At 36.2% G+C, this 22,878-nt stretch overlaps 1 protein-coding gene across 1 annotated transcript in view; it reads right to left on the reverse strand.

Moving 5' to 3' along the window:
• The window catches only part of CENPK (centromere protein K), a 36,380-nt gene that overhangs the window by 9,814 nt on the left and 3,688 nt on the right, over positions 1-22,878 (reverse strand). Inside the window, exons 2-5 of the mRNA XM_049649525.1 lie at positions 19,547-19,697; positions 17,408-17,464; positions 13,617-13,689; positions 9,946-9,992 (exon numbers count right to left, since the gene is read on the reverse strand). Of these exons, the coding sequence (XP_049505482.1) occupies positions 9,946-9,992; positions 13,617-13,689; positions 17,408-17,464; positions 19,547-19,663 (294 nt within the window). The 5' untranslated portion in view covers positions 19,664-19,697. The remainder of the gene's footprint in view (positions 1-9,945; positions 9,993-13,616; positions 13,690-17,407; positions 17,465-19,546; positions 19,698-22,878) is intronic.

Consider the following 22,878-nt stretch of genomic DNA (forward strand, 5'->3'; position numbering starts at 1 on the left):
AGTTCCAAATGGCTTTACCTGTGAATTCTAACAAACATTTAAAGTAATAAAAATACTGATTCTATATAAACTCTTTTGAAGAAAGAATACTTCTCAACTCATTCTATTAGGCTTGATATGAAAGCTAACAAAGGTCACAAGAAAAGTAAACCACAGACTGGTATCTCTCATTAACATAGATACAAAAACCTTAATAAAATTTTAGCAAATGAAGTACGTCAATAAATTAAAAAACATTATTACACAGCGGGTTTTTCCTAGGAATGCATGGCTAATTAAACAGTTAATACCAATTAAAAAAATCAATGTACTGAGTCAATTAATTCAATATAGCCACAGGATATAAAATTAATATACAGAAATCTGTTGAATTTCTATACACTAATAATGAGGCAGCCGAAAGAAATTAAGAAAACAATCCCATTTATAACTGCACCAAAAAGAATAAAATACTAGTAATAAACTTAACCAATGAGGCCAACCAAAGATCTATATTCTGAAAACTATAAAACAATGATGAAAAAAAATTGGAAAAGACACAAATAAATGGAAAGATACTTCATGCTAATGGACAGGAAGACCAATATTGTTAAAATGTCTATACTACCCGAAGCAATCTGCAGATTTTATGCAATCCCCATCAAAATACCACCAACAGTTTTCACAGAATTAGAACAAATGATCCTAAAATTTGTACAGAACCCCCCAAAAACCTTAAATAGCCAAAGCAATTTTGAAAAAGAACAAAAGCTGGCGATATCACAATCCCAGATTTCAAAATATACTACAAATCTGTGGTAACCAAAACAGTATGGTACTGGCACAAAAACCGATAGAAATCAATGGAACAGAATAGAGCCCAGAAATGAATCCATACTTTCATGGTCAATTAATCTATGACAAAGGAGGCAAAAATATACAATGGGAAAAAGACCATTTCTCCAACAAATCGTGTTGGGAAAATTGGAAAGCTACATGCAAAAGAATGAAATTGAACCACATTCTTATACCATAAACAAAAATAAATTCAAAACAGATTAAAGACCTTAATGTGAGACTTAAAACCATAAAATTTCTACAAGAAAACACAGGTAAGTAATTTCTTTGACATGAGCCACAGAATTATTTTTCTAGACATGTCTCCTCTGGCAAGGGAACAAAAACAAAATTAGGGGCACCTGGGTGGCTCAGTTGGTTAAGCGTCAGCTTCGGCTCAGGTCACGATCTCACGATTCGTGGGTTTGAGCCCTGGGTTGGGCTCGGTGCTGACAGCTGAGTCTGGAGCCTACTTGGGATTCTGTCTCCTCCTCCCCCCGCCCCTCCCCCGCTTGTGCTCTGTTCTGTCTCTCTCTCTCAAAAATAAATAAACATTAAAAAAATTAAAAATAAATAAGTAAATAAACATTAAAAAAAAAAAAATTAAACTCTTGGGACCACACCAAAATAAAAAGTTTTGCACCAAGAAACCATCAACAAAACAAAAAGGCAACCTACTGAATGGGAGAAGATATTTGCCAATGATATATCTGATAAGGGGTTGAAATCTAACTATGTAAAGAACTTATACAACACAATGTCAACAAAAATAAATAATCCAATTAAAACTGAGCAGAGGACCTGAACAATCATTTTTCCAAAAAGGACATACAGATAGCCAACAGACACATGAAAAGATGCTCAATATCACTAATCATCAGGGAAATGCAAATTAAAACAATTCACTACACACCTGTCAGAATGGCTAAAGTCAAAAACACAAGAAATAACAAATGTTGGTAAGGATGTGGAGAAAAAGAAACCCTTATGCACTATTGGTAGGAATGCAAATTGATGCAGCCACTGTGGGAAACAGTATGGAAATTCCTCAAAAAATTAAAATTAGAATTTCCACATAATCCAGTAATTCCACTACTGGGTATTTACCTAAAGAAAACAAAAACATTAATTTGAAAAGACACATGCATCCCTATGTTTACTGTAGCATTATTTACAATAGCCAAGACATGAAAACAACTCAAGTGCCCTTCAATAGACAATTGGATAAAAAAGATACGGGGCGCCTGGGTGGCTCAGTCAGTTAAGCATCAGACTTCAGCTCAGGTCATGATCTCATGGTTCGTGGGGTCAAGCCCCATGTTGGGTTCTGTGCTGACAGTTCAGAGCCTGGAGCCTGCTTCAGATTCTGTGTCTTCCTCCCTCTCTGCCCCTCCCCCACTCATGCTCTGTCTCTATCTCTCTCAAAAATAAATAAACATCAAAAAATTTAAAAACAAAAAACAAAAAAGAAGACATGGTACAATCTGTACTATGGACTATTAGTCATAAACAAAGAATGACATCTTACCATATGATTTCACTCATGTGGAATTTAAGAAACAAAGGAACAAAGAAAAAAAAAGGATATAGATAACAAATATAGATAACATATTGGGTTTCCAGAGGGGAGGTGGATGGAAGGATAGGGAAAACAGATAAAAGGGATTAAGGGTACACTTATTTTGATAAGCCCTAAGAAATGTATAGAATTGTTGAATCATTATATTGTATACATGAAACTAATATAATACCCTATGCTTAAATCAATGTAATTTATTATATCAACAGACTAAAAAGAATTCATCTTCCCTATGAATTCAGAAAAAATAAATGACAAAATTCAATAATAATTTATGATTTTAGAAAAGACTTTATAACTTGTAACAGAAGGTAATTTCCGGGGCACCTGGGCGGTTCAGTCTTTTAAATGTCCAACTCACTGTCATGAGATCAGACCCTGAGTCGGGCTTTGTGCTGACCATTGGGTCTGCTTAAGATTCTTTCTCCCTCTCCCTCTGCCCCTTCCAAGTTCATGCTAACATGCACAAATGTGCTCACTCTCTCTCTCTCTCTCAAAAAAAAAAAAAAAAAAAAAAAAAAGAAGGTAATTTCTGCAAGGGCATCTATGAAAAACCTACTGCTAACACCACACTTAATGACGAAAAAGAGAATGCTAGCCACTAAGGTCAGGAACAAGGCAAAAATGTCCATTCCTACCACTTTTGTTATATTACTTTAAGTCCTAGAGCAGTACAGTAAGCCAAGGAAAACATAAAAGGCATCCAGATGGAAAGGAATAAATACACATGCCTCTGATCTCAGATGACATGACTAGCTATGTAGAAAATCTCAGCACACCTACAAAAAGGCTACTAGAATAAATGGGTTTATCATACTCACTAATAGAAGACCAATATATAAATATTAATTTTATTTGTATGTACCAGCAATAAATAATTGACAATTGAAAAAAGAATACCAGTTTAATAGCACTAAAAATACAAAATGCTAAAGGGATGAATTTGACAAAAATGCATAAGACCTGCAAATCTCTGTTACAATTTATTAAATTGTTTTTAAAAATTATGAACTGGGATGGGGCACCTGGGTGGCTCAGTTGGTTGAGTGTCCGACTTCAGCTCAGGTCATGATCTCGTAGTTTGTGAGTTCGAACCCCACATTGGGCTCTGTACTGCCAGCTCGGAGCCTGGAGCCTGCTTCGGATTCTGTGTCTCCCTCTCTCTCTGCCCCTTCCCTGCTCACACTCTGTCTCTCTCTGTCTCTCAATAATAAATAAACATTAAAAAATAATTTTTTTTAATTAAAAAAAATCATGAATTGGGACACCTGGCTGGCTCAGTCGGTAGTGCATGAGACTCTTGATCCTGGGGTCATGAGTTCAAGCCTTCTATTGAAGGAGAGTTGCTTAAAAAAAATTAAAATAAAAAAAAAAATCAAGAATTAATATTGAAATTTGTCACATTCTTTCTGAATTCATGAGATGATTAAAAGTCTTTTTTTTCTTTTTTAGCTTTTAATATAGTGAATTATAAAACACTGATGATATAAATCTTAAAAATGCTAAACAAATGGAGACCTAAATAAATGCAGAGATCATACAGGGCTCCTGGATCTGAATTGAGACTCAGTATGCTAAAGATGTCAATGCTCCTCAAATTAAACTACAGAATCAGGGAAATCTCAGTCAAAATTATGGGACAGAATGACCAGCCAACTCTAATTTATAGGAAAATATAAAACAGTTCTGATAAAGAACAAAGATAGAAAATCCCTCCCATTTTACTTCAAGATTTATTATAAATCTTAAGTAAATAAAACAATGTTGTCTTCAAAAAAAATTTATTTATTTATTTTGAGAAAGAGAGAGAGCACACAAGTGGGGAAAAGGGGCAGAGGGAAAGAGAGAATCTCATGCAGGCTCCCTGTTCAGGGTGGAGCCCAATGTTGGGCTCGATCCCACGACCCTGGGATCCTGACCTAAGTCGAAATCAAAACCTGAACTGACACTCAACTGACTGACTCAAGCACCCCTAAAACAATGTGGTATTGACCTAAAGACAGAAGACACACAGAAAAAAAAGAAGAGAAATAACCACAGAATGAAGAATAAATGTGGAGTCTAGAAATAGATCCATATATGCCATCAATTAATTTTCAATAAACATGCAAAGGAAATTCAAAAAATAAAATATAATTTTCTTAACAATTTGTTCCAGAACACCCACAATTAGTATTCATATGAAAGAAAATACAACCTTATCAGTAACTAATTCCATATAAAAACATGAATACCAAATGGATTATAAATGTGAAACTTAAAAAATTTTAAAGAAAACATTCAAAAAAAATGTTTGTGACCTTAAGTTGGGCAAATTTTTTTTAAGATTTTATTTTTGGGGCCCATGGGTGGATCACTCAGTTAAGCATCTGACTCTTGATTTTGGCTCAGGTCATGATCTCATGGTCGTGGGATCAAGCCTTGTGTTGGGCTCTGCATCGTGACCATGGAGCCTGCTTTGCATTCTCTCTCTCTCTTTGAAAAAAAATAAATAGACTTAAAAAGAAAAAAAAAAAAAATTTTATTTTTTAAGTAATCTCTACACCCAACATGGGGCTTGAACTCACAACCTCAACACCAAGAGTCACATGCTTTTCTTATTGAGCCAGACAGGTGCCGTTGTGCAAATATTTCTTATATTTATTTAAGCACAAACCTTAAAAAAAAAAAAAAAACTGATAAAATGGAGGTAATCAAAGTATGCCTGTCTTCAGGATAGGCCCCTGGTGGACTCCCGAAGGATGACCTCTGAGGTCTTGTAATATTATACCTGATAAAAGTGTTTATGTAGGGGTGTCTGGTTGGTTCAGTCAGTAGAGCATGTGACCCTTGATGTCAGGGTCATGAGGTCAAGCCCCACTTGGGAATGAAGCCTATTTTTTAAAAAAAGGGTTTATGTATGCTTGGAACCTTAGGTCACTTGGTACCAGTTTTATTAAAGAGTCTATTCCAATCATGTGATTTATGGTGAATGCAATTGTGGTCTAAATGGCTGAAGTCCAAGTAGCTGAAGTCAGTCAAGGAAGCCCCACATGCATAGTGACTGACTCCGGATAAAAAACCCTGGACAACAAAGCTTAGGTGAACTTCCCTGTTTGACCACACTTTGCACATTTTGTCACATTCAGCTGCAAGGAGAACTAAACACATCCATGCAACTCCATTAGATAAGGACTCCTATAAACTTAGTCCATGTGTGTTTTCCCTTTGCTCATTTTAATCTGTGTCTTCTCATGGAAATAAACTGTAACCATGAGTACAATAGCTTTTCTGTGTTCTGTGAGCCCATTTAGCAAATCACCAGACCTGACAGTGGTCTTGGGGAAAAGACACAACTGGCAACACAAGTGGGATTTGCTATAATGACCCTACCTCACCAAAACACAATGGAAGCACTATGTGGGAAAAAGGTTAATGGGGCAGGGAATGATGAATCTGATGCCTAATGTTTATACCAAGTCAACAAAGATAGAAGACAACAGCCACAACGTGATCAATAACTGCAGGCAGGGGTGCCTGGGTGGCTTGGTCGGTTAAGTGTCCAACTTTGGCTCAGGTCATGATCTCACGGTTCGAGAGTTCAAGCCCCGCATCAGGCTCTGTGCTGACAGATCAGAGTGTGGAGCTGGCTTTGGATTCTCTGTCTCCCTCTCTCTCTGCCCCTCCCCCACTCACACTCTGTCTCTGTCTCAAAAATAAATAAACATTAAAAAAATAATAATTGCAGGCAGAAGTAGTCAATGAAATTTAGAAATAACAGAAAAAATTCTCAGACACTTGGCTAACTGCATGTATAAGGAAATACAAAATAATGAGAAACAAGCTAAATATTCAAGCCCTTTGTTCTTTTTATCTGTAACAATTAAAATGAAAGCAGAGTGTTAAGGCCAAGGCTGGTACAGTGTCTAGTTTGGATTTCAGTCAGTTCAAACCAGAACTGCTAGCCTTAGGGCTACTACCAAAGGGAAAATTATGGTGGACCATTAGGCCATGTGTCATTTTTTTTTCATGATATTGAAAATTTGGTGACTCTTCTCAATATGAAAAAGAAATATTATCTTTCATTCTGGGAAAATGTTCATGTATTATTTATTATTTCTTCACTTCCATTTTTAAAAAATATTATTTATTTATTTTTGAGAGAGAGAGAGAGAGAGAGAGAGATGGCACAAATACAAGTGGGGGAGGTGCAGAGAAAGAGAGGGAGAGAGAGAATCCCAAGCAGGCTCTGCACTACCAGCACAGAGCCCAATGTGGGGCTCAAACTCCTGAACTAGGAGATCATGACTTGAGTTAAAATCAAGAGTCTATGGCTTAACTGACTGAGCCACCTGGACACGCCCCCCTCCATTTGTTTTTGTGTTTTTTTTTTAATTTGGAACTTCTACTGGTTGTATTTTGTACTTCTGAGTTGATAAGATAGTTCTATTATTCCAATTTTCCTTTTTTTGCCATCCTTACTCTGTAGATTTCCATGCCTATAATCACCAACCTTTTTGTATTTATTTCAGGTATGTTTTCATTTACAAAGGCTCTTGTTCTCTGCTTGGTTCTTTTCTTTTTTACTGTTTATTTCTTTAATTTTTTTTATTTATTGAGAGAGAGACAGAGCACAAGTGGGGCAGGGGCAGAGAGAGGGAGGGAGACACAGCATCTGAAGCAGGCTCCAGGCTCTGAGCTGTCAGCACAGAGCCTGATGCAGGGCTCAAACTCACAAACCATGAGATCATGACCTGAGCCGAAGTCGGACACTTAACTGACGAAGCCAGCCAGGCGCCCCAATGTTTATTTATTTTTGAGAGAAAGAGCATCCACGAGGGAGAGGCAAAGAAAGAGAGAGAGAGGGGGACAGAGGATCTGAAACAGGCTCCGTGCTGACAGCAGAGAGTCCGAGGAGGGCTCAGACCACGAGCTATGAGATCAGGACCTACGCCAACTGAGCCAGCTAGGCACCTCTCTGATTGGTCATTTTATTATTTATTTATTTATTTATAATTTTTTTAAATGTTTATTTATTTTTGAGAGAAAGAGAGTGTGAGCGGGGGAGGGGCAAAGAGAGAAGGAGACACAGAATCTGAAGCAGGCTTCAGGCTCTGAGCTGTCAGCACAGAGCCCAACATGGGGCTCAAACTCACAGACAGCAAGATCATGACTGGAGATGTAGTCAGTCGCTTAACCTACTGAGCCACCCAGGCAGCCCTGACTGGTCTTTTTAAAAACAGCTTCACCGGGGTACCTGGGTAGCTCAGTTGATTAAGCATCCAACTTCAGCTCAAGTCATTATCTCATGGTTTGTTAGTTCAAGCCCCAAGTCCAGCTCTTTGCTGACAGCTGCTTCAGATTCTGTTGTCTCACTCTCCCTCTGTCCCTTACCTGCTCAGGCTCTGTCTCTGTCTCTGAAGTAGATAGATAGATAGATAGATAGATAGATAGATAGATTGATAGATAGATAGAGCTTGAGATATAATTCACATACCATACAGTTTACTAATTTAAAGTATATAATTCAATAATGTTTAGTATTTTCATAAAGTTGTGTAACCATCACCACAATCTACTTTAGAACATTTTCATCATCCCAAAAGGAAACCTGTTAGCAGTACATATTAGCAGTCACTCACTATTTGCTCTACAATCACCTAGCCTTAATCAATAAGCAACAACCTACTTTCTGTCTCTATGGATTTGCCTATTATGGACATTTCATATAAATGGAATCATATAATATGTAATCCTTTGTAACTAGCTTCTTTCATTTAGCATAATGTTTTTCAAGATATACCTATATTATGGCATATCAGTACTTCAGTTCTTATTAGACAAAAAATATGTCATTGTACAGATATCACAATTTATTTATCTATTCATCAGTTGATGAACATTTGGGTTATTTCCTCTTTTTGGCCATTAAGAAAAATATTGCTATGGGGGCGCATGGGTGGCTTAGTCGGTTAAGCATCCAACTTGAGCTCAGGTCATGATTTCATGGTTCATGGGTTTGAGTCCCACATCGGGCTCTGTGCTGACAGCTCAAGCCTGGAGCCTGCTTCGAATTCTGTGTTTCCTCTCTCTCTGCTCTTCCCCCACTCACATTCTGTCCCTCTCTCAAAAATAAGTAACATTAAAAAATTAAAAATAAAAAAGAGGGGCGCCTGGGTGGCGCAGTCGGTTAAGCGTCCGACTTCAGCCAGGTCACGATCTCGCGGTCCGTGAGTTCGAGCCCCGCGTCAGGCTCTGGGCTGATGGCTCGGAGCCTGGAGCCTGTTTCCGATTCTGTGTCTCCCTCTCTCTCTGCCCCTCCCCCGTTCATGCTCTGTCTCTCTCTGTCCCCCCCAAAAAATAAAATAAAATAAAAAAACAAATAAAAAAGAAAAATGTTGCTATGAACATTCATGTTTAAGTTTTTGTGTGGACACAAACTTATTTTCCTTTTTCTTAGGTGTATACCTCGGAGTGAAAGTACTGGTTTGACTAGTAACTTTCACCTTCTGAGGAACTACCAGGCTGCTTTCCAAAGTGGATGTAGCATTTTACATTCCCACCAGCAGTTCGTCAGTGTTCTAATTTCTCCACATCTTCACCAATACTTGTTATTGCCTGTCTTTTGATTATAGCCATGTTTAGGGGTGTGAAGTAATCCTTTTTTAAGTTAGCATTCTGTTATTTTTTTAATCAAAAAAATTCTTTATCTCTCTTTTAAAGAAATCTTGTTTCTAGCTACATACTTGAACCCTGAATACTGCAGTACCAGGTTCCTTCAAAACCTGGTTTTTCTCAATTCTGTAGGGCAGATAATCTCTTTAATTTTTTTTTTTTTTAATGTTTACTTATTTTTGAGAGACAGAGAGAGAGAAACAGAGCATGGGTAGGGGAGGGGCAGAGAGAGAGAGAGGAAGACACAGAATCCGAAGCAGGCTCCAGGCTCCAAGCCATCAGCACAGAGCCTGACGCGGGGCTCGAACACACAAGCTGTGAGATCATGACCTGAGCCGAAGTCAGACACTCAACTAAGCCACCCAGGTGCCCCTTTTTAAATTTTTTTTAAAATGTTTATTTACAGATAATCTCTTTTTTCATCACTATTTCTATCTCTAGACACACTGATACTTATTTCTTTCCATGCACTACATCCTTATTTAAAATTCTTGTTTGCTTCTATCTTCTTTCCTATACTTTGACTTAATGGACTTACACTTAAAGTCTTTATTGACATGTATATTATGTTTTGAGGACATACATATATTAGGATCATCTAACTATGTTTAATGTTTTTGCTTTTATTATGAAGAGTTTAATCAAGTGAAAATTAAGCACAACCATGAAGTTTACATATTAAACACTAATTTTAAACACAGTTCTAATATACAAATTGGTGATACAAAATTCAAATTATTTAAAATATTCTGTTCAACAGACATAATTAAAATCAAAATAAAAAAATTAATATGGCTTTGAAGTGGTTTCATTCTGCTTCTGATGTCATGAACTTACCCCAAATACTTCTAGTTATAAGTTAATTAGGGTTACTACCAATTCCTTAAGTTACTTACCTCTTCTTCTCCTAATGTTACTAGAACTTCTTCATTCAGAGGAACTACTGCAGAAAAAAAAAAAGGCCAAAATTATATACATGCTGAGTTAACTCTCAAATATAAAGAATTTGATTTTGTGGCTTCTAAGATATCTCTTTCTCTTTCCTTAATTAACACCTTTACATATATAATCAATACATAATTTTAGACAATATATAACCAATATACAATTTTAGACAAACATGACATTTATACATTTTTGGGTTTTGTTTTCTAAATCCTCAAAAACAAAATTGGTTAAGCGTCCAACTCTTGACTTAAGCTCAGGTCATGATCTCATGCTTCTTGAGATCATGCCCCATGTCAGGCTATGCACTGAAAGCACAAAGCCTACTTGGGATTTTCTCTCCCCCTCGCTCTCTCTCTGCCCCTCCCTCACTCAGGCTCACTCTCTCTCTCTCTCTCAAAATAAACTTAAAAAAATTAATAATCTATACTGTTTCCCTAAATATATCTCTCTGTAATTATATGATCCTATGCACATATATGTACATGTATATTATCTACACACACACATGCAAGGGTTATTCATTTTGTTATTGTTGGTTTTATGAGAAGGGGATATCATACACATTATTCTTATTTTTACTCAACAAAAACCCCATGGAAATCGTTTCTATCCTGATGTAAGTCTAATCCATAATTTTTAATCACTCCATAATATTCCACAGGGTGAATATACCAAAGTGTATTGAGTAATATCAGTACTGATGAAACATTAACTTTGAACCTAACTTTTAGCCACAAAAAACAATGACTTTAGCATTTCTAAATTTATGTCTTTATGTACTAGTGCTTTCATTTGGGGAGGATAAATTCTCAGAAATGGAACTCCATAGAAGGAAAAGCATATTTTGAATTTTAATGTAGAATACCAGATTCTTTTCTAAAAACTTACTATTAGCAATAAGAAACAGCAAAAGATACAATAAACTCTTCTACAATTTTTGCCAGTTCATGAGTATCAACTAACATTTCATTTTAATTTTGTATAGCAAAATTTAATCCTTATATTTAGAAAAGTTCAACCTTTGTACTTTAAGTTTACCTTTCCTAATAAAGTACTATTTTAAAATTTCTCTAATAATATGCTACTGAAAACTTTCTAATCTATCTACTATTCTACAGGGTCTTCTGACAGGAAAGAGCTTACGACACATGCTTCATAGGACATATATTAGAACTGATTACTGGCAGCCCCAGGATGGCTCCCAAATCATTTCAATAAATGCAATGAGAAGGATTTTAAGAATGTAAAGTTAATAATCTCCCTCTTGTCCACTGTGGCCATGAGTAGTATTTCAATATTGATTCACATAATTATTTAAGCCCATACAATATATAGCAGCTTCTAAGAATATAAAGATATTTTAAATCCTTTCAGTGGGGCAGTCTATGGGACTGGCAACCTTAAGCAAAGTGGTTATTTGACCTGTGGATCAGCCTGTGTGTTTGGTGTTACCAGTACAAAATGTGCACATAAGGGATGATGATAAGAAAAACAAAAATAGAAAATTCCCTGATATATAGCATCAAAATGAATGAAATACTTTGGAATAAATTTAACCTAGGAGGCAAAAGACTGTGATGAAAACTACAAAACTACAAAGCAGCACAGCACGGAGCCTGCTTCCGATCCTCTGTCTCTTTCTCTCTCTGCACCTCACCTGCTCACACTCTCTCTCTCAAAAATAAATAGACATTAAAAAAAAAAATCTTGAACGAGACGTAAGAAAGACTATTATAATAAACTAGTGGATTGGTAATGAAGGCCTAAAGTAAATGTGTGGCAGTAGGGTTCAATATTTCATGATTGGCTATATGCGATACATGAAAAAAGAAGAACATAGAAGGACTCTTGAGTTTATAGCTGATCAAATAAATTCCATTCAATGGATCAGAGAATGGAGATCAATTCATAAATCTCAGGTATCTATAGAATATTTTGGAAAAGATAACTAGAAAGTAGAGAGATACGTTAGTGTGATGTTACAAATAAGTCTGGCTTGGATACATAGATTTGGAAGCTGTTACGAAAATTGTGTCCTCCTCCCCACCAAAATTCATATTTTGAAGTTCTAATCCTCAGTACCTTAAAATGTGCCTGTATTTGGAACTGGGTCTTTAAAAATGTGATTCTGTTAAAATGAGATCATTAGGGTGAGCCCTATTCCATTACGACTGGCATCTTTATAGAAAGAGATTAGGATACAGACAGGCAACCATGTGAAGACACAGGGAGAAGATGACCATCTACAAGCCAAAAAGAGAGGCTTCTGAAGAAACCAACCTTGCCAACACCTTGATCTTGGACTTCTAGCCTCCAGAATTGTGAAAAAATTAATTTCTTTTGTGTAAGCAACCCAGTCCATAGAACTTTGTTATGGCAGCCCTAGCAAACTTATACAGAAGTCATTAATACAGGTATAGCATAAAAACAAAAGCAGAAAATATAATCCTGGAGTAGCATGTAGAGTAGGAAGTTAAAATTGCTGAGCACAGCCCTCCAAAAAAATAGCAAATTTTAACAGCAGAGTATGAACAGCGTTTGAGATGCTCAATATAATGCTGAGGAGGCAATAAAATATAGTTTAATGCAAATTAAAAAATAGATTATATATGTACATATCAAGTGCTAAAATTAAAAAGACTACCATGTGATAATAAAGATGTGGAACAGTGGTGGGCATGAATATAGTAGTTAAAACCAAGAATGTAGATGAAATTATCTAGAAAGAGAATAAATAGAAGAATCCCAACAACTGGGATAGAGAACAGTAAGCCTACAAAGGAGACTAAAAAGGGAAGTAGGAGGAGCTAAAGGAAAGGTGGCAAATGGGCAGGAGAAAGAAGGGAGATGTTAAAAGAAAGAGGATACAATCCATATAGAATATCAAATACACACATATATGTGGCACAGAGAAAAGTAAGCTTTCCTAATAAAAAAAGATCTCCTCACTGGGTATTTTAACTGCAGATATTTAAGCCATTTTCTATTTCTTGACTAAAGGCAAATATATAGCTGGTCCCCATTGGACAGGTCACAAGGCAACATACAATCCATGTGGCCCTTATATAAATAAGTATCTAAAATAACTTTTCTCTTCCACTAGGTATGTTTCATTCATTAAGAAACAATTTACAGGGGTGCCTGGGTGGCTCAGTCGGTTAGGCATCCAGCTTCGGCTCAGGTCATGATCTCACGGTCCATGAGTTCAAGCCCCGCGTTGGGCTCTGTGCTGACAGCTCAGAGCCTGGAGCCTGTTTCGGATTCTGTGTCTCCCTCTCTCTCTGCCCCTCCCCTGTTCATGCTCTGTCTCTCTCTGTCTCAAAAATAAACAAACGTTAAAAAAAAAAAAAAAAAGAAACAATTTACAGTTTCTATTGCGTGTGTGGCAGAGTATCTATGATGATCAAATGATGGTTATTATAAGGTCTCCATAATTTAAGATTATTATATCAAACAAATATATTCATCTATAATACCAAAATAAGCACAAAATAATGTATACAAATGAAAGAAAAGTTTAGGCAATTTCAACAAGGCTAGATAGACCTTGAAATTATCCTTAAATTAATTTGCCATTAATTTGTTTAAAAAAATATAAACCTAAAAATAAGAATCTTACTTTCAGGATTTTCTTTCTGCCATTGACTGAGTTCAGCAGTCAAACATTTCACTTGCATAATTAATAATGAAAGCTATAAAAAAAAAATCATAAAACAAAGTCATTTCTTACAGAATATTTATAGATATTCATGAAAGTGTAGACATTCTTAATACTTTAACACAAATTCCTAACATAAATGGCTAACATAAGAGCCATCCAAATTATAAAAAACTGACACTCCAAACACAATCCTGCTTTAAACCATACTAATTATAGCTCAAGTCTTAAAAAGTTTTCAATTCTACTTTACCACTCAACCTATAATAAAAGGACCTAACCATATTACTTTTATTTCTTAAGTACTACTATAAAGATATAGGGGCACCTGTCTGGCTCAGTCAGTGGAGCATGGGACTCTTGACCCTGGGGTTGTGAATTTGAGCCCCATGTTGGGTACAGAGATTACTTAAAAATAAAATCTTGGGGCGCCTGGGTGGCTCAGTCGGTTAAGCATCCGACTTCAGCTCAGGTCACGATCTCACAGTCCGTGAGTTCGAGCCCCACGTCGGGCTCTGGGCTGATGGCTCAGAGCCTGGAGCCTGCTTTTGATTCTGTGTCTCCCTCTCTCTCTGCCCCTCCCCATTCATGCTCTGTCTCTCTCTGTCTCAAAAATAAATAAAAACGTTAAAAAAAAAATTTAAAAAAAAATTAAATCTTTAAGAACATAAGATGGTATTTCTTGCCAATAATTTTTAGACACACTTGCTTTAGGGGCACCTAGTTTTAGGGGCACCTAACACAAAGTAGGACAACATGTGTTCTAATTATTAATAAGGTATCTTAATTGCCATTATTCACTAGCTGGCTCCATCCATAGTGCATGCAACTTTTATCTTGGGGTCATGAGTTTGAACCCCATGGTGGGAGTAGGGTTTACTTTAAAAAAGATAAATTTGCTTTAAAGATGCTCTTTAAAATTAATAGGTATGCAGATAAGAGTAAACAAAGCAAGCCTGAGATTATTTAAAGGTTTGCTTTCAAAGTTGGCTCTTGACTGGCATCTGGAACTTGTATTTTGAGATCATTCCCACCAACCTGTTAAGAGTGACTCATTGTGTCTAAACTGTTTTTGTAAGGAATATGACTGAAGCTGAACACCTGCTTTCCTTCTGGAAGTCTGGTATTTTGATAACTGCTAGGCAGAGGGTGTCTATGTGACTAGCTCTCACAAAACACCTTGGTTGCTGAGTCTAATGAGGTTCCATGGCAGAAAACATTTCACACAGTCACAACTCCTTGGGGGAATTAAGCACATCTTGGATGACTCCAATAAAAGAGGACTCCTGAAAGCTTGTATCTGGTTTCCTCTGGACCTCACCCCATGGTCCTTTTCACTTTGCTGATTTTACTCTGTATCCTTTAACATAGTATATCTCAGCCATGAATATAGTACACACTGAGTTTTGTGAGTCCTCCTATGAGTTACTGTGAGTCCTGTGAATTACTCCTGAAAGTAATCTGGGGAACCCTCAACACAATAGGAGAAGATATATTTTTTAAGTTTATTTATTTATCTTTTTTTTTAATTTTTTTTTTTAACGTTTATTTATTTTTGAGACAGAGAGAGACAGAGCATGAACGGGGGAGGGGCAGAGAGAGAGGGAGACACAGAATCGGAAGCAGGCTCCAGGCTCTGAGCCATCAGCCCAGAGCCCGATGCGGGGCTCAAACTCACGGACCGTGAGATCGTGACCTGAGCTGAAGTCGGAGGCTTAACCGACTGAGCCACCCAGGCGCCCCTATTTATTTATTTTTGAGAGAGAGAGAGAGGGAGAGACAATCCCTAGCTGGCTCCACGCTGTCAGTGCAGAACCCAACACAGGGCTCAAGCTTACGAATTGTGAGATCATGGCCTGAGCCGAAATCAAGAGTTGAACGCGTAACCAAGTGAACCACCCAGGTGCCCCAAAAGGAGAAGATATTTTGTGGATCCCTCAGATAATGTTATTATTGACTATCTCAGGATCCTGATTCTTTACAACTATATAAGCACTTCCACCAAAATCAGTGTTTGTTTGGTTCACCACACAAAAAATCATTCAGGAAACTTACAGGTCCAATCCCTAGTGATTCTGATTCACTAGGTCTCAATTTCTACGATATAAGAACCACGTTTCCCAAGAAAACCAGATGATAGTTTATTTACTGTATAATGCTGTTTCAAATACAATATTCAGTTTTATACTTTATAACAGAACTCTGCATTTATTGATAAATGCAAAATTTTTTAAATAAAAGATGGCTTAATTCTTGATCAGAAATTTTTACATGGAAGACCTGACCTGATATGATAGGCACTTCCAAAAGTGACACATTAGTTTTTCCTTCTTTTTCTATCTCTCTTACTCTCATTTTTATTCAGTATTATTATGCTCATAGATTTTTATTTTTATTATTATTATAATCAATCAAGGCCATTATTCCTTTTCAAATGATATCAAATTTGGTGTTTTTGTGAACAGTGCCTAAATCTTTATTTTTCATAATCTATATTTTTTTCAAATTAGTTTTACACTGAATGACACAAAAGGAAACTTAAATTACTAATAGTTCACATGTAAGCTTGATTATAATCTGAATGAAAAATAAGTAGGAAGAAAAAGGCCTTCAAAAAAGCTTCTGTATTACATCTCGCTCTGTGAAACAGCTCTGCTTCTCTAATAGGCCATGTCTGCTGCTCTAATAGGCCATGAAGTGCATGAACCCCCAACTGCAGCTTACTGGTGGCAGGCAGGCACACACACACACACACACACACACACACCTCCCTCACCTGCTGCCCTTGTAACAAAATGAACTGGTTTTTAAAAGTAAAGTGCATGATTTGGAACTCAGGAGTACTTTCAATTAGTTCTTACACTTTCTGACATGCTCCTACAAGTTTTAGAAAACTTTCTTTAGAATCATTTGTATATTTGACTTTGTTCTTTAGAATTATCACTAAAACTTCTAATTTTTTATAATGTCAAATACATCTAAGTTTTCTTTTATAATTTCTTGGTTTCTACTTTTAGCCAAGAAGTTTCTCCTGTCCCTAGACGACACAAATAGTCTCCTAACTTTTCTTATAAGACTTCTATGGCAATCTATCTAGAATATATGTTTATGTAATGAAAGACAAAGCTCCAATTTTATTTTCTTCCAAACGGATAACTGGTTGTACCACTATTACTTATTAACAATTCATCTTTTTCCACAAAAGGGCATTATCATCTTTGTCATATTTTAAATTCTTAATCTGTTGCATTCTTCCTTTGGTATATTCCTAAACCAATTCTTTAGGGCTCTATTAAAATAGATATCTTAATCTTTGTTTAAGCATCAGTGAAGTCAGTTAAGGTTCTACACATATAGTAAAAAAAAAAAGAAAACAAACTGGCTACTGTACCTAATACAAAGTAGGACAACATGTATTCTAATTATTAATAAGGTATCTTAATTGCAATTATTCACTCAACAGTTAAATATATGTGTAACTGTTAAGAGATAAATAATAAAGAAAATATTCCTTATTTAAATATATTTATTTAGAGTAAATATATATAGTAAATACAATATATTTATAATAGTTCATTCAAAAAGTATTTAGAATACTTCTCTTAAATCAGAAAGAATATTTTCCAAATGATTAAGCATATGGGTATCAACAAAGCTATTATATGTGGGTTAATATAGACAAATAATATTCTTATCTGAAACACAATACATTAAACTTAACTATTTTTAGGAAGAAAAAAAAGGATTCATACCTGAGCATTTGAATCAGTGAGTGTCTCAGTTCCAACAAGTGATAATTTTTTCTGACACTTCATTTAAAAAGTAAATAAAACAACAAAACAAAGCAAGTAAATAAAAATGATTCACATACTATATATAACCTTTTATATATAACAAACAATTCCCTTTCTTTTATATCAATGTAATATTATACAAATATCTGATTTAAGAGAAGAGTTTAAGTTCCTCACTTAAAAAAAAATGTTTATTTACTTATTTGAGAGAGATTGTATGCATGAGCCAGAGAGGGGAGGGAGAGAGAGAGAGAGAGACAGAGAGACAGAGAGACAGAGAGACAGAGACAGAGACAGAGAAAGAGAGAGAATCCCAAGCAGGCTCAGGGCTCAACGTCATGATCAATTGCAGTATCATGACCTAAGCCAATATCAACAGTCCGAGGTTTAACCAACTGAGTCACCCAGGCACCTCAAGTTCCTGATTTTACAGGCAAAGGATCATGAAGGCACCCAAACAGGTCTCACGGTCAATATATCAAAAGTGAAAGGGGATATTAGATATTCTATATTCTGTATAGAATGAAATAATGAGCATAAGAAATAAGGACAAAAAAATACAAACATAGCTAGGGTAAATTAGAAGCTAGGTAACGGGAAAATAGGAAATAAGAGAACAAGAAGGAAAGCACCATAGAAAAAGAACAAAAGAGATAAGAAAATGGTTAAGATCATAGGAAAATAAAGCCTTCAGGAGACATCATTTTTGTTCCATTCAAAAAAAATCTACAACTATTACCAGTGATTATATGATTGAAAATATGGGTAATATAAATTTTACTTGTGTACTTATTTCTAGTTGCAGTATCTTTTAAAAAAATTATTTTTAAATTCAAATTTCTATACTGAAAAAATGTCAAAAGCCTAAAAAGGAATTATTTAAATTATCTTGAAAATACACTATTATCAGAGTACCAAGGATTTACATTAAAAAATAATTTTAGAAAAGAAAAAAGGGGACAAAAAACAAATAATAACCTGCCTTAATCTAAAATCTTACTGCAAAGAATGGGATAAGAAAAGTTTGCGGCCTGTTTCACACATTATGCTATTTTGAGTAGAAAAAACTTTTACCAACACACAGTAGTGTACCAGAAGTGATGCTCACTAACTCAACATTTCAAAGACAACATTTTCTATATTAATTCATATTTTCACCCAAACTCCATAATTATGTGTCCTCACCACTTCTCTACTCTCTATCTTAGGAAATAACCTGACCAACCTCCTAGTGGCCCAAACCAGAAACCTGAAAGTATTCATAATTTCCCTCCATTTCACAACAATTAAGTTCCACTCATTTTGGCCCTATCTCCTTAGTATCTCCTAAATCCTTCTTCTACATGCAGTGATAGGATATGGCCCTACAGTACTTCTTATCAGGATTAGTAAGTACTAGAGCCTCCTAAATGCTTCGTCTATCTGCAGTCTCAGTCCTCTATATTCCATTGTCTTCAAAACAACCAAGCAATTTTCCCAAACTGCATCTTTCCCCAAAGATTCATGTTTATAATCCTTTAATTGCTCCCCACAGTACAAACTCAACAAAATCCTTCATGTTCTTGCTCCTAATTATATTTCCAGCCTCACTCCACAGGTCAATCTCCTCCGAATTTACGAAGCCATAATATTCTACCTAAGGTTCTCTAAACTCTTCCAACCTTACATATTTTGTTCCTTCTGCTTTATATACCTCTCCTACTTTCAGAAGCTAATTTCTATTTATCCTTTAGAAATGAATTCAGTTATTACTGCCTTTAGAAAGCTATCCTTGACCCTTTCTATCTAGGTTTACTACTCGTTTTAAGTAGTCTTTGTATTTCCACCACAATACTTCTAACATAAAAGCAATGGTCTCTATTACATGAAAATCTCCTTGAGGGCAGGGATTGCCATAATTTTTTCTCTTTCTAGAGCTCACCTGGCATAAAGTTTCTTGAATAAATGCTTACAGGTTTAAAAGCTATATAAATTTTTACTGTATAATATAACAGCTTTCAGGACCCAACATAATTATTTTTCTTAAGTCTATTATTGAAATGGAAAGAAATCTTATAGTAATTAATATATATATCACTTTGACCTCTTGGTACTTACTTCTTCCATGTCTTTCCACATTTCGTCACATTCCTTAATAAGTTCTTCTTCAGCATTTGTAACATCTTCCATATCTGTACTACTATCTGGGTCTAGATCTTGCTGATTCACTGACATGTGCCTTGTGATTTTTTTAGCCTTATAAGAAAAACTGAAGTAAAAATATTTATTCATTTAACAATAATTTCTTGAACACCTATCACCTGCCAGATAGTAAGCTAGGAACTAAACATGTAAGAGTGAACAAAATGGGCAAAAATCCTTCCCTACCATGGAACTTATATTCTAGTTAAAATAAAGAGACAATAAACCAGTTATATAAGTGGAAATATATATAATATATATATCAATTTATAAGTGGAAATAATTTTATAAGTGGAAATAATTTATAAGGAAAGCAAGACAGGGAATAAAATAGGACATGCTTGGGTAGGGGTAATGTAATTTCACATAATGTGGTCATTTAAGGTCATTGAGAAGTTAACGATTGAGCAAAAAACATGAAGGAGATAAGAAAGTGAGACATGGGGATATTAAGAGGAAGAGGCTCCAGGCAGGGAATTGCAAGTGCAAAGGCCCTGGGGCAGGAGTATGATGGTCATGTTCCTAGAGCAGTAAAGCAGCCAGTGTGATTGGAGCAAAGTAAGGCAGAGAACACAAGATGAGTTTGAGAGATTTAGGAATTAGATTATTTGGGCTTTCTAGGCTATTTTAAGGACTTCAGCTGAGATCATAAACAATTAAAGGGTTTTCAATGGAAAAATGACATAAGTTGAATTATATTTTAACAGCACAACTCTGGTTAACAACAGGCAATAAGGACAGAAACAGGAAAGTCAGTTAGAAAGCTATTGCAATGATCCAAGCAACTTTTGTTATTAAAAAAGTTTAGGTAAGCAAATGGAAAGATGGAGCTGCCAGTTGGGTACTGAGATAGTGAAGACAGTGGAAGAAACAGAAGCAGCTAGATATGAGAAGGTAATGATTAAAAATTCAATTTTGTACTTGCTAAATATAAGGTGTCTATTAGTGCAGATGCTGATTAAGCAACTGAATGTACATGTATGGAGTTCAAGGGAAAGTTTTGAGCTAGAATTTGAGTCATCACCATACAAGATATGTAAAGCCACAAGGCTAGGTGAGATCACAAGAGCAAGAGCGTACAGACAGAAATGAGAAGAGGTCCAGACCTGGAAAGAATAATAAACAGGAACCACTGAAAGAGTCTGAGAAGGAGCACTCAATAATAAGGTGAAAAGAAAATTAAGAGTATGATATAACCTGAAATTCAAAGTAAGAAAGTATTAAAGAAAGGAGTGATGAAGTATCAAATACCAGAGATAGGTCAAGTATGATAAAAACAGAACTGACAATTTACTTAGTAATATGGATAGAGGACTGTATTTTCCAAAAAGAGTCACAGCCATATTTCAGGTTATTATTCCCTGTCCAGAGGCAGAGACTATTTATCCTCATCATGAATCTGAGTATGACTTTCTAACTGCCTTTACGAATAGAATATAATGGAAGTGACTTCCAAAACTAAGTCATAAAAGGCCATAGCACTTACACCTCTGTCTCAGAACATTCACCCTTATAAACCAGCAACCATGCTGTGAAGAAGCCTGGTACAAATGTTTGTTTGTTTGTTTGTTTGTTTGTTTGTTTGTTTTTTAATGTATTTGAGAACAAGTGAGCACGTGTGAACGGGGAGGGGCAGAGAGAGAGAGAGAGACAGACAGACAGACAGACATAGGATCTGAAGTGGGCTCCCCCCGACAGCAGAGAGCGCAGAGTGGGGCTCGAATTCACAAACTGGGAGATCATGACCTGAGCTGAAGTCAGATGCTTAACTGACTGAGCCACCCAGGCACCCTAAACTGGCACAAATGAAGAGACTAATGGTGAAGCCCACAGAAAGGAACTGAGGTTCCCAGCCAAAAGCTAGCATCAACAATTAGACATGCACATGAACATTCTGATGATTCAGCCCTCAGACTTTGAGACTTCTAGACAAGGGCATAGACATTGCAGAGCAATTGACAAGCTGTCCTACTATATCCTGTCTGAATTCTTGATGCAAAGAACTGCTGAACATAATAAACCTCTAAGTCTTAGGATAATTTATCACAATTTCAATAGAATAAATACACAAAACTGGAGGCCTTTATAAAGGAGTTTCAGTAGAATGGTGGGAGTAAAAGCATGAATGGAGTATATTCAAGAGAGAACAGAAGGCAAGGAACTCTACATACCTAGTAATATAAAATATTTTCAACAATTTTTTTCTCTAAAGGAAAACAGCCGGAGGGTGATATGGGGTCAAGAAAGACTTTTTTTTAAGCCAGAAGAAAACAGAGCACTTAAATGACACAGAAGGAAATATTGCAGGAGTTGCAAGAGAAAAAGAACGGAATTTAATAAGTAGAGAGACTGATTTAAGATAGAAGTCTATATAGGGGCACCTGGGTGGCTCAGTTAGTTAAGCGTCCGACTTTGGCTCAGGTCATGATATCACAGTTCGTGGGTTTGAGCCCCATATTGGACTCTGTGCTGACAGCTTAGAGCCTGGAGCCTGTTTTGGATTCTGTGTCTCCCTCTCTCTCTGCCTCTCTCTCTCAAAAATAAACATTAAAGAAAAGAGATCGAAGTATACATAGTTCATCCATTTTAATGGAAATGTAGGAGGATTGCAAGCAGGTGAGTAGATGTGTTGATAGGATTTTATGGAAGTTCTATTTGGACTGCTTCTCTTTTCTCAGGGAAATGTTAACTAAGGTCATCAGCTGTGAATGAGAATGGGGAAAAGCACAGGAGGTTTAAGAAATACATTAAGAGGGGCGCCTAGGTGGCTCAGTTGGTTAAGCATCCAACTTCAGCTCAGGTCATGATCTCACAGTTCCTGAGATCGAGCCCCACATCAGGCTCTGTGCTCACAACTCAAAGCCTGGAGCCTGCTTCAGATTCTGTGTCCCCCTCTCTCTCTGCCCCATCCCCACTCATGCTCTGTCTCTATCTGTCTTAAAGTAAATAAAACATTAAAAAAAAGAAATACATTAAGAAATGTATGAAACAGCGGCACCTGGGTGGCTCAGTTGGTTAAGCATCTGACTTTGGCTCAGGTCATGATCTCATAGCTCGTGAGTTCGAGCCCCCATTGGGCTCTGTGCTGACAGCTCAGAGCCTGGAGCCTGCTTCAGATTCTGTGTCTCCCTCTCTCTGCCCCTCCTCAGCTCATGCTCTGTCTCTCTCTCTCTCAAAAATACATAAACATTCAACGTTTATAGCAGCACTCTCAACAATAGCCAAATTATGGAAAGAGCCTAAATGTC

Source organism: Panthera uncia, assembly GCF_023721935.1.
Source record: "Panthera uncia isolate 11264 chromosome A1 unlocalized genomic scaffold, Puncia_PCG_1.0 HiC_scaffold_17, whole genome shotgun sequence".
Classification (NCBI taxonomy): Eukaryota; Metazoa; Chordata; class Mammalia; order Carnivora; family Felidae; genus Panthera; species Panthera uncia.